General features: G+C 35.5%; 5 protein-coding genes across 5 annotated transcripts; all 5 read left to right on the top strand.

Moving 5' to 3' along the window:
* The first annotated feature begins 3,646 nt into the window (after positions 1–3,646).
* On the top strand, positions 3,647–4,669 carry LOC145275053 (chaperone MoxR1-like). The gene has a single exon (XM_080127580.1). The coding sequence runs from the start codon at positions 3,647–3,649 to the stop codon at positions 4,667–4,669; it is 1,023 nt and encodes a 340-aa protein (XP_079983706.1).
* Positions 4,670–5,581: 912 nt separating this feature from the next.
* LOC145275052 (putative 2-hydroxyacid dehydrogenase HI_1556) lies at positions 5,582–6,535 on the top strand. Its single transcript, XM_080127579.1, has one exon. It carries the CDS (start codon positions 5,582–5,584, stop codon positions 6,533–6,535), a length of 954 nt encoding a protein of 317 aa, XP_079983705.1.
* Positions 6,536–6,548: 13 nt separating this feature from the next.
* Positions 6,549–7,946, top strand: LOC145275051 (cysteine--tRNA ligase-like). Its single transcript, XM_080127578.1, has one exon. It carries the CDS (start codon positions 6,549–6,551, stop codon positions 7,944–7,946), a length of 1,398 nt encoding a protein of 465 aa, XP_079983704.1.
* A 4,938-nt stretch (positions 7,947–12,884) lies between these two features.
* LOC145275050 (putative pre-16S rRNA nuclease) lies at positions 12,885–13,298 on the top strand. The gene has a single exon (XM_080127577.1). The coding sequence runs from the start codon at positions 12,885–12,887 to the stop codon at positions 13,296–13,298; it is 414 nt and encodes a 137-aa protein (XP_079983703.1).
* A 15-nt stretch (positions 13,299–13,313) lies between these two features.
* Positions 13,314–14,246, top strand: LOC145275059 (aspartate carbamoyltransferase catalytic subunit-like). Its single transcript, XM_080127585.1, has one exon. The coding sequence runs from the start codon at positions 13,314–13,316 to the stop codon at positions 14,244–14,246; it is 933 nt and encodes a 310-aa protein (XP_079983711.1).
* Positions 14,247–14,534: the final 288 nt, after the last annotated feature.

Here is a 14,534-nt window from a genome sequence, read left to right as displayed (position 1 = left end):
TATTTATCACCTTTTTTGCTTGCTTTATTTGTTGTAATAATTATTGTTGCCTTGTCAGGACCAGCTAAACAGTTGAAAAATGACTCTTTACAAAAGAGTCAAGTTCCTGTTTTTATTGTGTTAGATCTCTCTTTATCAATGTTAAGTGAAGATGTGTCTCCAAATCGACTTGAATTTGCAAGATATCGCATCACAGATATGTTAAGGGAACAAAAAGATGGTTTAGTTTCTTTGGTAGTATACTCAGGTTCTGCACATATTGTTACGCCACTAACTGAGGATGTTGAGACCATATTATTTCAACTTCCTAAATTGAATCCAGAAATTATGCCTATATATGGTTCTAATCCTGTGGAAGCATTTGAGTTAATAGGTGATTCTCTTCAGCGGTTAGGCAATCCATTTGGACGTATTATATGGTTTACGGATGAGGCAAATGATCAAGAGATTGAACGTGTGGCAGAAATTTCTCAATTACATTCACAAGAAGTGGTGATGATTGCTATTGGTACAGAAAAAGGAGGGACAATTCCTACTCGCTCAGGACTGTTGTATGATGCAAATAATAATCCAGTTATTAGCAAAACGCCTTTACTTTCAATGAAAAGTTCTGCATTAAAAAATGGTATTGTTTATTATTCTGACGGTGAGCTAAATGCTTCGATTTTGTCCTATCTATCTACCCAATTTGACAAACAAAAAACTCAAAATAAACTTAAAGATACAAGCAAAATACAGCAATGGCATGAACTGGGTTATTGGTTGAATATTCCTTTGTTATTGCTTCTTATATTTTTTATGCGTAGTCGACTATTATCATGAATTTTATAAAGATTTCTATCCTGCTTATTGTCGTGATGTTTTCTTCTATGACACAGGCTGCTTGGGTTGATTGGTGGCAAAGTAAAGATCAGCAGGGGTATCGTTTATTACAAGATGAGAAGTATAAAGAAGCAAGTGAGACTTTTGATAATGAGCGTTGGAAAGCTTCTGCACAATATCGCTTAAAAAACTATGAGCAGGCAGCAAAATCTTTTGCCAGTCAAGAGAATTATTATAATCAGGGTAATGCTCTTGCCCATTTAGGTAAATTAGATGAAGCGATAGGTGCTTATAAAAAAGCACTTAAGAAAAATCCTGCAAATGAAGATGCTAAACACAATTTAAGTCTTTTAGAGGAGTTAAAAAAACAGCAAAAACAACAAAAACAACAAAAAAATCAACAAGGTGAGCAAGGAGAGCAACAACAAAATCAGCAACAACAAAAACAAGAAGGAGAGCAAGGAGAGCAAGAAAATCAGCAACAACAAAAACAAGAAGGAGAGCAAGGAGAGCAAGAAAATCAGCAACAACAAAAACAAGAAGGAGAGCAAGGAGAGCAAGAAAATCAGCAACAAGGTCAACAAAATCAGCAAAATAGCAATCAACAGCCATCTGATAACTCTTTCCAACAGGATAAAGAACAACAATCTTTAGAAAAAGATAATAGTCATTTACAAAGTGCTGATCAAGCAGATAAAGAAAAAAAAGAGAATGAGGAAGAGGAAGGAAAGTCTGAAGGTAAAGGGGATAACAAAGAAAAAGAAGAAAAAAAGACCCAACAGATGCAGGGAAGTAAGAATGAATCAAAACAAGAAACCCAACAAGAAACCCAACAGCAGGTTGAACAAGCTAATCAGTTAGAGGGAAGTGAGGAGAAAAAAAATCAGGTTAAACAATTAACGCCAGAAGAAATTCAAGCTTTAGAGAAAAACCTTAATTTCAAGCAATGGTTACGTACTGTTCCTAATAATACTAATTCTTTGCTCAAGCGTAAATTTGCTTATCAGTATCAAAGACGTAAAAATAATCAATCTAATTTAGCGAGTCCAAATAAAAAAACGTGGTAATTCTACATCATACATTTCGTATATTACTATTGAGTATATTAGTGCTTACCTTTTATGCACAGGCTCAGGTACAAGTGGTCTTGGAAAAAATGAATATGGAACTAGGGGAGCAAATCAATTTATCAATTCATTCAGACCAAGGTGGTGAGATTCATCCGGATGCACTCAAAGTTTTAACGCCATTTTTTCAAATTCTAGGAACCTCAAAAAATCAGCAAATACAGATCATCAATGGCAAACAGAGTATTAAAAAAGTTTGGTCAATTATGCTTAGAGCTAATCAAGTAGGTAAACACCAAATTAGTAGTTTTATGGTTGGAAACCAGGCTACTCAACCATTTGAAGTAACTATAACGCCAATTCAAACCACCAAGCCTGCTGCCGGTCAGCTAGCAGATTTTTTATTGTTTGGTGAAATTGCTAATTTACAGCCCTATGTGAACTCTGAGGTAATTTATTCATTAAAACTCTTGTTTTCACATCCAATCATAAGTGGACAATTGTCTCGTTTGAATATTGCAAATTTGCCAATTAAGACGCTTGGTAAAGAAAAACGTTATCATACAACTTATAAAGGGAAACAATACACAGTGGTTGAATGGCGATTTGCTTTTATCCCTAAAGTGAGTGGGGATTTAATGATTCCACAAATAAGTTTTTCTGGTGCTGCACAAATGCCTTCTGGACGAAAAAATGTTCGTCTTGCAACTGAAATCATTACCTTAAAAGTGAAGCCACAGCCATCTGAGTGGAGTCAAGTCCATGCAGACTGGTTGCCGGCTAAAAGCGTTAATGTTTGGGAAAAATGGCAACCTTCGGTTAGTCAGTGGGAGGTAGGGAAGCGTTATCGTCGGGAAATAAAGCTAGAGGCTTTGGGTATAGAGTCTAAACAAATTGCTGATATGCCTATTGTAGCGACGTCAAAAAAATATTCCATTTATCCACAAAATCCAATACGTGAAGAGGGTTTGGATGAGCATGGAAATATTGCCAAGTATGCTCATACAATTGACTACGTACCAAATGAAGCAGGTATCCTATCTTTACCTGAGATAAAAATTCCTTGGTGGGATATTAATAAAGATCAATTGCGTTATGCCATACTTCCTGCTAGACAGATTAACGTTCTTGCAAATAATAATACTATTGGTTTAGCAACAACGCAAACTACAAGCCTTATAAGTAGCCCTGTGAACAGTCGAACTAGCGACACTCTAGAGCTGAATGTTAAAAATTTAAACGCTAATCAGATTCAAGAACTGAAAAATCAATTAGGAACAAGTGCTAATCAAGATATATTTTCTGAGCTATCAATAATGGTAAAAACATTGTTATTACTAGCCATTGTTATCTATTCTATAGTGTTATTACTTATTGGTAATTGGATTGGTATTCGAAGAAAGTCAAGTCAATCACAGCTAACATCTATTACTCAACAGCCAGTTTCCTTTGAACAAGCAATTAGTCAGTTGCGTAAAATTATCAAACAGCGAAAGAATAAACAGTACTATCTCATTTATCAAATGCTATTGCGTTGCTATAATAAGCATCAAAATAAGTTATCCTTGAAACTTATGCAACGATGGTTAAAGAAAATAGAAGAATTACGAATAATTTCGCAAAATAACAATCCTAAAGAGCATACACTTGATTTTGCAGAGTTAGATGCTTTGCTGGTGGAAACTTTAGCCTATCAAAATAGAAATAAAAATTCTGCCGTTCCATCACTTTACCCTGTCACATAACTTTACAATATTATGATAATCACTGAAGAAAATAATAGTATACAAGAACACAAAGAAGATCAAGATCTTTCAACTCACTCATCAATGGTCAATGAAGTTAATCAATTAAAAGATGCTTTATCTCAGTCTATAATTGGGCAAAAACATCTGGTTGAAAGGATGATTATTTCTTTATTGTGTGGGGGACATTTATTAGTTGAAGGAGCTCCTGGTCTAGCAAAAACTCGAGCAGTGCGAACGTTATCTCAATTAATTGAAGGAAGTTTTCATCGTATTCAATTTACTCCTGATTTATTGCCAAGTGATGTGACGGGGACAGATATTTATCGACAAGAAACTGGAGAGTTTATTTTTCAATCTGGTCCAATTTTTAATAATATGGTATTGGCTGATGAAATTAACCGAGCACCTGCGAAAGTTCAATCTGCATTACTTGAAGCAATGGGTGAAGGGCAAGTAACGATAGGAAAAAAAACCTATCCTATGGCAGAATTGTTTATGGTTATGGCAACGCAAAACCCTATTGAACAAGAGGGAACCTATCCTTTGCCCGAGGCACAATTAGATCGTTTTATTATGCATGTATTGGTGGATTATCCAAATAATCATGAAGAGTTAGAAATCTTGCATTTGGTTGATCGAGAGAAATCAGCTCTCCCATGTATTGATTTTAATCTTAGCCAAAAACAATTAATACAGGCTAAACAAGAGATACTTCAAGTAGAAGCCCCAGAAGCTACTGAAATTTATATTATTCAATTAATTGCGGCAACTCGTAACCCACAAAATTATGATGAGGAATTGGCAGATTTGATTGAATATGGTTCAAGCCCTAGAGGAACGTTATCACTTTTGCATTGTGCGCGAGCATTAAGTTGGTTAAATGGTAGTAAACAAGTCAAAGCGTTGGAGGTTCAACAGGTTGCACATGATGTGCTTCGTCATCGTGTTCTGCTTAGTCTTGAAGCTGAATCTCAAGGTATCACCAGTGATCAGGTAATTGATCGATTATTGGATCTTGTTCCAGCCATTTAGCTCATTTACTATGTTAACTGTTACCAGCACCGAATTAATTCGTCTGCGTTTTCAAGCACGTGAATTAAAAAAAAGTAAAAAACCCACCTACAGTACACTCAGTGGCAATGTACGTACTCGTCGGCGTGGGCATGGTGTGGAGTTTCATGAAGCTCGTCCCTACACTTATGGTGATGACGTGAGGAACATTGACTGGCGCATTACGGCTAGAAAAAGTGTGGTGCATACACGTGAATTTCAGCAAGATCACGAACAAAATCAATTTTTATTAGTGGATCAATCTTTAGCAATGAGATTTGCTACAACGCATAGATTAAAATCTGTACAAGCGGCTTATTTGGCGGCATTGTTAGGTTGGTCAAGTATTGAGAGTAGAAATCGAATAGGGGCAATGATAGCGGGTGATGAAAATCATTTTCTTAAGCCAACATTGAACCACAAAAAATTCTGTTATTGGCTTGGCAAATTGGCTTTGTTAACTGAAAAGTTGGTAGAGGATTCCCATCCTAAAGAGGCAGACTGGCAGAAAAGTATTAATCGTAGCTTACAGTTAATGTCTCCAGGTACAAATTTAATTTTAATTGGTGATTTGTTTTATCTTAATCAATCAGCAATTCATACGTTAAAACATGCAAGTCGCCATCATAAAATTAGTGCGTTGCATATTTATGATAAATTTGAGGAAAAGCTTCCACTTTTAAGCAACCTTTCTTTTACCGATGGTCAGGAAACTTTTTTTTTCCCAACAATCAGCAAAAAACATCAAAATATTTACATAAAAACTCTATCAAACATACAAGAAGAGTTTCAAGCATTTGGTAGTCAATTTCTGCTTTGTGCAACGAGTGATTCTCCGGAATCCTTGCTCAGTTCTTTTTTCGTATAACCCAAAAGGATACTATATTTTTTCTTATGTCTGCAAGAGTGGTTTTTTTGGAAATTAACAGCTTACCAAAAGAGATTCCTTTGGCAAATATTACGGCAAACTGTACTCTCTTAACCTATTCAAATACCCAACAAAGCGAAGTACTAGAACGGGCAAAAAATGCCACAATTATTGTGGTGAATAAACTTATTTTAGATCAATCTATACTCTCATCTTGTCCTGACTTAAAAATGATAGCTGTTTCAGCAACTGGAATGAGTAATGTGGATATTGAATATTGTCAAAGAAATAATATTCTAGTTACTAACATTGTTGGCTATGCTCAACAGACGGTCGCAGAGCATACCTTAATGATGATGTTGGCTTTACAACGTAATTTACTGAGTTATCGGCAGGATGTTAATGATGGGAAATGGTCAAAATCCCCATACTTCTTTTATGGAGGGCATGAAATCATTGATTTATATGGATTGAGTTTGGGGATTGTTGGTAGTGGTGCTATTGGTCAAAAAGTATTTGATTTAGCAAAGGCTTTTGGTATGAAAGCCTATTTTATTGCTCGCAAAAATACTCAAGAAAAAACAGGAAATTCTAAAAAACTCCCATTTGAACAAGGGTTGAAGCAAGCAGATATTATTAGTATTCACTGTCCATTAACGAATGAAACAGAAAACTTAATTGCACAAAAAGAATTTGCCATGATGAAAAATACAGCACTGATTATCAATACTGCTAGAGGTGGTATTATTAATGAGATGGCTTTAATAGAAGCAATTCAAGAAAAACAAATAAAAGGCGTGGCACTAGATGTGGTAACTCATGAGCCAATGCCTGCCGATCACCCTTTACACGCTATTTCATCTTTAGATAATGTGATTATTACACCACATTGTGCATGGTTAAGTGATGGATCTTTAGAAACATTGATTCATCAATTGATTTATAAAATAAACCACTTTTTATCTGCTTATAGTACATAAAATCACAACTATTATGCTGAATATTCAATTTTATAACTCACTCACACAAAAAAAAGAATTATTTATTCCGATAGACGATGAGCATATTAAGTTATATGTTTGCGGACCAACAATCTATGATCATATTCATATTGGCAATGCACGTCCGATTGTGGTATTTGATGTATTGTATAGATTTTTAAAAACCCAATATCCAAAGGTAACTTATGTTCGTAATGTTACGGATGTGGACGATAAGATCATTAATCGTTCAAGAGAGTTAGGAATCACAGCTGAACAACTTGTTAAAAACTATCTCAAGCTTTTTCATCATGCTATTTCTAAGCTTAATACTTTAGCACCTACTGTTGAACCAAAAGCTACTGAGCATATGCCTCAGATGATTGAGATGGTGGAAAAATTAATACAGAAAGGGCATGCCTATGTTACCAATAATCATGTACTTTTTTCAGTATCATCAAGTGAGCTGTATGGACAACTTTCTCACCGTAACTTGGATGATATGCGTGCAGGAGCACGAGTTGAGGTAGCAGATTATAAACAACACCCCTTGGATTTTGTACTATGGAAGCCAGCAGGAGATGTTAAACCCAGTTGGGAGAGTCCGTGGGGAGCAGGGCGACCAGGTTGGCATTTGGAATGTTCGGCAATGGCATCTTATTATCTTGGTGAAAGAATTGATATTCATGGAGGTGGGAGAGATTTGTTATTTCCGCATCATGAAAATGAGCGTATACAAAGTTGCTGTACCTTTGGAGAGAATGAATTTTCCAATTACTGGTTACATAATGGTTATGTAACCATGAGTGGCGAAAAAATGTCTAAATCTGTGGGTAATACGTATAAACTCTATGAATTATTGGAACAATATTCACCAGAAATCATTCGTTTTCTTTTATTATCGACGCATTATACTAAACCATTAGAATGGAGTGATCAAAGTGTTGCACATGCAACGGAAAATGTGAAAAAATTCTATGAGGCATTTAGTCGTTATAATTTTATTCCGCAAAATAGAGCAATATCTGAGATGGATTTTCCTAATGAAATTAATGAGAAAATCCAACAAATTCGTCATGCTTTAGCAGACGATTTAAATACCCCACTAGCCCTGAGCGTACTTCATCAATTACTTCAAGGTGTTCATAAAAGTCATTCAGATAAAGAGCGTTATGAATGGTTAGTTGGGCTTGCTTATGCAGGGGATTTTTTAGGGCTTTTTTCTGTTTCTCCAGCACAATGGTCAGATAAGGGCGAAGTAAGCATTGATGTTGAAAGCTTTCTTAATCAACGCAAACAAGCACGTTTAGATAAGGATTATGCCAAGGCAGATGAAATAAGGGATTACCTATTATCACAAAATATTGCTATAGAAGACACAGCAGAAGGAACAACATGGAAAAAAATCTAAATGATGCGGTAAAATATGCTAAAAAATAGTTTTGTTGTATAGCTTTTTTTTAGATGTTTGTAGTAATGAGAGTATGGAAAAAATCATTCTAAATAATATTTAACGTTTTACCAATTACCAATGAAAAATAAACGATTTATACAGCCACTTATTTTATTCATTGCTTCCCTATGGCTTTTTTCCTGTGGAGGTGGTGGAAGTAATAACTCTGTTGGAGGTGGTTGGAAGTAATAACTCTGTAACGCCCACAGAAGCCCCTCCTGCTCAAACCATACTTATACTCAACGACACAGGCTTAACTTGGGGTGGAAATTACCCATCCGGTAATAATTCTGATTGTACAGGTGTAGTAATTAATCAGCAAGATTGTAGCCATGGGCGAGATTACCTAGCTGCCCAAGGCAAGCTTAAAAAAGTAGGTGGTGGTCATGCAGGTTTTGATTTCACTAAATTAGCGAGTGATGGCAGTGAGTTAAGCATACAAAACGCCACATGGTCTGATAGTGGTACGGAAGCGGCCGGCACCAAATGGTCCTGCGTGCGTGATAATGTAACGGGCTTAATTTGGGAAGTCAAAACTAATGATGGCACAGAGCATGATAAAAGCAAAACCTACCGCTGGGGAGGAAAGGGTGCAGATAGCTATGGCAGTGAAAGATACAATGATTGGAATAAGCTAGTTGATGCCAGTAATAAAGAACAACTTTGTGGCTATAGTGATTGGCGTGTTCCTAGCTTAGTAGAGCTAAGATCAATAGTTAACTTGAATAGGATTAATCCTAGTATAGATACCAGCTATTTTCCTAAAACACAAAGTGATTTATTTTGGTCTGCTTCGGCTTATGCCTATAATAGTTACGACGCATGGTATGTCCATTTCAATTACGGCTATTCCAACTACAAATACAGTCGCAACTACGGCCTACATGTGTGGCTGGTGCGCGGGGGACAGTGATTAAGCACCTTGGTGCGTTTTTTTTGTTTTTTTAAAATATTTTTACAAAAATACTATTATCGTAAATTTTATTCTAGTAATAGGATATTATGCTAGGTGTAGTGTAGCGATGTTTTGATTATTTTTGTCTAATATAGTGATAAATAAGATAAATAGAAGTTTATTATTTGTTTGCTTAATAGTTACTTTTTTTACTATAATTTTCGTAACTTATTAATTTTCGTAACTTATTAATTTTCGTAACTTATTGTTATTATGTTCAGAAAATATAATCAATATACCATTTAATTTAATAATGTTTTTATTATGAATATCACAAAAATATCACAAAACACACTTTTTCTATCTCTTGCTTTATTCTTGCTTTCATGTGGAGGCTCTGGTGGTGGCGTTGATAATACTAACAGCGTTATAGATACTACTAGCAACCTTAAATCTAGTAATATTACGGAGAATTCTATTTCCATTAAATGGGATAGTTCCAAAGGAGCTGATTATTATGAAGTTTTCCGAGGATTAAAAAGTGATGGTAGTGATCGTACTAGTATTGGCAAGCCTACAGGAAACAGCTACAATGATGCAGGTTTAACGGCAGAAAGCAACTATTACTACTGGGTTAAAGTATGTAAAACAGGAGGCTCATGTTCAAGTTTTTCTAAGGTTTTACAAGTAAAAACTTTAATTTTAGTACCATCTTCTCCTAGCAACCTTAAAATTAGCAATGTTACTCATAGTTCTGTCTCTATAAAATGGGATGCCGTAAATGCTGCAGATTATTATGAAGTTTTCCGAGGATTAAAAAGTGGTAGTGATCGTACTAGTATTGGCAAGCCTACACAAACAAGCTATGATGATACAGGTTTAACGGCAGAAACCAACTATTATTACTGGCTAAGAGCTTGTAAAACAGGAGAATTCTGCTCAATCTTTTCTAAAGTTTTACCGATAAAAACTCAAATAGTGCCTCCTAGTAACCTTAGATCTAGCAATGTTACTTATAGTTCTGTCTCTATAAAATGGGATGCCGTAAATACTGCAGATTCTTACGAAGTTTTCCGAGGATTAAAGAGCGATGGTAGTGATCGTTCTAGCCTAAAATCTTCTATAAAAGGAACAAGTTACGAAGATAAGGGCTTATTTGATGATATATCTTATTATTACTGGGTAAAAGTTTGCAGAACAGATGGTGTTTGCTCAGGATTGTCAAATAAGTTAAGCGTTAAAACTAATAAATTCTTTATAGCATTTCCTAAGAATCTAACATTAAAACTTATAAAACATGGAGAAATAGCTCTTAATTGGGATATTACTCATCAAACTTATGAGTATATAGTGCACCAAGCAGAAGAGACATTTAGCAGTATAGGTGAGATATCTAACTATAGTGTTTTAAAAGGTTATAAGAGTTATAGTGTTATACAGAATCAAATGAAAAAAATAACAGGTATTAAGCCTCATACTAGATATTATTTTGTTGTAACAATAAAGAGTCAAAATCAACAAGCTGGTTATCCCCAAAGTAAGCCAAGTAATGAGGTTTCAGTGTTTTTGTCGTTAGAAAATCAGCTTAACGACACAGGCTTAACCTGGGGTGGTAATTACCCATCTGGTAATAATAACGATTGTACAGGTGTAGTAATTAATCAGCAAGATTGCAAGCACGGGCGAGATTACCTAGCTGCCCAAGGCAAGCTTAAAAAAGCAGGTGGTGGTCATGCTGGTTTTGATTTCACTAAATTAGCGAGTGATGGCAGTGAGTTAAGCATACAAAACGCCACATGGTCTGATAGTGGTACGGAAGCAGCTGGCACCAAATGGTCGTGCGTGCGTGATAATGTAACGGGCTTAATTTGGGAAGTGAAAACTAATGATGGTACAGAGCATGATAAAAGCAAAAAATACCGCTGGGGTGGTAAGAGTGCAGATACTTCTGGCAGTGAAAGATTTAATGATTGGGATAAGCTAGTAGATGTCAGCAATAATCAAAAACTCTGTGGCTATAGTGATTGGCGCGTGCCACAACTTATGGAGTTAGAATCTATCATTAACTTTAATCGATATAATCCTAGCATAGATACCAGTTATTTCCCTAACACATTAAGTGATTTTGCTTTTTGGTCTGCTTCGGCTTCTACCTATTATAGTTTCAGCGCATGGAATGTCTATTTCTATTACGGCTATTCCAACTACTCCGACTACGGTCGCTACTACGGCCTATATGTGCGGCTGGTGCGCAGAGGACAGTGATTTTTGGCTTTTTTATTTTTCATGAATATTGCCAATAAAATACCTATATTGAGTGATGCTATGGAAATGCTTTTGTTAATAAGTGCAAGTACAGCAAAGTTTCCACGCTATCATAAGCCTAAACTAAGGCAAATGAAATGTTACATGTTATATACAATCAGGAGTTAATTTATGTTATCCCTAAAAATTAAAAGTTTATTAGTGCTAGTAGTTTCCTTGTTAGTAGCTGGCAATGCTATTGCCAAAACTTGCAGAAGTGGTATACCTACAAGCACGCCAGATACGGATTTTATCATTCATAATAATGGTACAGTTACTCATAAAAAAACTAGCCTTATGTGGAAACGCTGTGCAGAAGGTCAAAGTTTTGATGCTAATGGTAATAATGGTAAGGGTTCATGTACAGGCTCTGCCACAGATTATAACTGGCAGCAAGCAATGGAGCAGGCAAATGATGTTAATAAAACTGGATTTGCTGGCTTTACAGATTGGCGTGTGCCGAATATCAAAGAGCTACTAAGCATTAGAGAGATGTCTTGTTATGGCCCTGCTATTAATATTAGTGTTTTTCCTAACACATTAAGTGTTGCTTTTTGGTCTGCTTCGGCTTATGCCAGTTATAGTGGCTACGCATGGTATGTCGATTTCCAGTACGGCGATTCCTACAACGACTACGATCGCGACAAAAACGGATATGTACGGCTGGTGCGCGGGGGACAGTGATTAAGCACCTTGGTGCGTTTTTTTTGTTTTTTTAAGTCATCCAATTTGTAGAGACGCCCATTGATGGCGTCTCATGTGTGTGCATCAATCAAGAGTGAACAAGCTGTAGAAATGCGATAGAGACGCGATAAATCGTGTCTCTACAAACATTATTTCTTGTCCAACCCAAAATATCTCCCATTATCTGGAATTCCTGTTTTCCTGTAGAGACTCCATTGATGGCGTCTTATGTGTATGTCCATTTTATTTGTGATAGATGGATTGAGGATGATAAAATATTAAGAGGTCTTTTCATAAAAATGCATAAACTCAATCATGTAAAATGATTGAGTTTATTCTCATTTTTTTTTGATTATCCTTTGTTTAGATAAAGTTCGTATGAATTTTATTTTAGTAACTAAATATATATATTTACATTCGTGTGGAAAACTTAAGTAATTGCCTGCTTATTGCCTCGCAAGATATTGTTGATGGGTTTTTTGAGAAAAAAGTGGTTTATGTATTAAATCATAGTCATAAAAAAGGGGCATTGGGGTTTGCCATTAATCATCCTATTCGTTCTGTTAAGCTAAGCATTTTATTTGAATACCTCAGCCTAGAAACCTCAGGAGAGAATTTGGATAAGAGCTTAACCTTGTATCAAGGTGGTCCTGCTGATATTGAGAAAGCTTTTGTGTTAAAGTTAGATAATGGTTCGGATCTGGCCTATCAAGTAGACAATGGCTCGTCATTAAAGGATGAATGTGTCCAAAAATTGTATTTAGTAGAATCTTCTGAGGAATTAAAATCAACGTTAGTTAATTCATCATTAGAACAAAAAATTTTCACCTTGGGCTATGCAGGTTGGAATCCACAGCAATTGGAAAAGGAAATTGAGCTGGGTTTATGGCATATTGCCCATTTTGATAAACGTATTGTTTTTGGGGATTTTCATAATACTTGGGAAATGGCATTAAATAGTATTAATATTGATGCAAATGATTTGGCTGGTGGTCTTGGTCACGCATAATAATATGATAGCAAAACAAGGGATTATACTCGGTGTGGACTATGGAACAAAAAAAATTGGCTTTGCCGTTGGAGATACTCTAACGTGTACAGTTAATCCTCAAGGAATTGATTCAATCACTTCTTTTGAGCAAGGTATACAGATGATTGCCAATAAAATCACACAGTGGAGGCCTGTAGCAGTGGTATTAGGATTGCCTTTACAGAAAGATGGTTCTTCACAGCCCATGCTTAAAAATGTGGAAAAATTAGCACATTGTTTACAACTAGAAAGTGATTGTCCTGTATATTTTAGTGATGAGCGATACACAACTAAAGTTGCCGAAAAAATGCTTAAAGAATATGGTAGTAAGCATAAAAATGTTGATGATTGGGCAGCTGCATTAATGTTACAATGTTGGCTCAATCAAAATAGATAAGAAAATTACTCTTTTATGAGCATAGATAATTCATTTCAGCACCTATTAGCAATTAAAGATTTAAGTAGAGAACAAATTGAGACTATTTTTCGTACAGCAGATGAGTTTATACAAGATACTGAAATAATCAATGATCCAAGATTGCGAGGAATTAAAGTTGCTAACTTATTTTATGAGCCAAGTACACGAACTCGTTTAACTTTTGAAATTGCTGCAAAAAGTCTTGCTGCCGATAGTATTAATCTCAATATAGCTACCTCTTCAGCACAAAAAGGTGAAAGCTTGATTGATACACTACAGAATTTAGAGGCAATGGGCATAAAAATGTTTGTAATCAGACATTTTGCCAATGGTGCTCCACAGTTTTTTGCCACGCATGTAAAACAAGGAAATTCAGTGATAAACGCCGGTGATGGCTCACATGAACACCCGACACAAGCATTATTAGATATGGCAACATTAAGGCGATATTATGGGCGTGATTTTAGTCAATTTAAGGTGGCAATTATCGGTGATGTCTTACATTCTCGAGTTGCTCGCTCACAAATTTATGCATTAAAAAAATTAGGCACCTGTGATATCAGAATTATTGCTCCAGAAACTCTCGTACCTCAGGATATTGAAAGCTTGGAGGTAAAATATTTTTCTGATTTGAGGGAGGGATTGCAGGGAGTGAATGTTATTTTATGCTTAAGATTGCAAAAAGAACGTATGGATAAAGGATTAATTCCTTCAGAACAAGAATTTTTCAATCTCTATGGTATTTCTAAGAAAAGTTTAAACTATGCGGAAAAAGATGCTGTAGTTTTGCATCCGGGTCCAGTCAATCGTGGTGTAGAGATTGCTTCTGATGTGATTAATAGTAGTCAATCATTAATACTTAAGCAAGTAACACAAGGTATTGCTGTTCGTATGGCGGTCATGACTCTCTGTCAGCAAAAGGGGTGAAAATTGCTAAAATAGGTTGTTTTCAAATTAACTAAAATAGTTTATTATTAAAATTGATAGGTATATATGGTGAATTGATTTCATGATTAAGAGCTTATACAAATGTCTCACTTATGTATGCAAATTATGCAAATGCCTCATCTAAAGAGTGAATGCTTTATAATTGAAAGATTGGTTTTGAGATTGAGTATGCCCTTTATGTCTTAAATTGCTTATTAAGTTTTAGCTAAGATGTTGCTGAAGTTACGAGGAATATTGGCAATTTTTACATATTGAAGACTCTTTTCT

The sequence above is a fragment of the Euprymna scolopes genome, unplaced genomic scaffold (genome assembly GCF_053919585.1).
Source record: "Euprymna scolopes isolate OS-2025 unplaced genomic scaffold, ASM5391958v1 sca555, whole genome shotgun sequence".
NCBI lineage: Eukaryota > Metazoa > Mollusca > Cephalopoda > Sepiida > Sepiolidae > Euprymna > Euprymna scolopes.
Note: the sequence above shows the minus strand (reverse complement) of the source record. Positions and strands in the feature narration are given on the sequence as shown.

What these genes read in the sequence shown, in the direction of transcription:
- LOC145275053 (XM_080127580.1), top strand. Translation starts at nt 3,647, where the DNA reads ATGATAATCACTGAAGAAAATAATAGTATACAAGAACACAAAGAAGAT.
- LOC145275051 (XM_080127578.1), top strand. Translation starts at nt 6,549, where the DNA reads ATGCTGAATATTCAATTTTATAACTCACTCACACAAAAAAAAGAATTA.
- LOC145275059 (XM_080127585.1), top strand. Translation starts at nt 13,314, where the DNA reads ATGAGCATAGATAATTCATTTCAGCACCTATTAGCAATTAAAGATTTA.
- LOC145275050 (XM_080127577.1), top strand. Translation starts at nt 12,885, where the DNA reads ATGATAGCAAAACAAGGGATTATACTCGGTGTGGACTATGGAACAAAA.
- LOC145275052 (XM_080127579.1), top strand. Translation starts at nt 5,582, where the DNA reads ATGTCTGCAAGAGTGGTTTTTTTGGAAATTAACAGCTTACCAAAAGAG.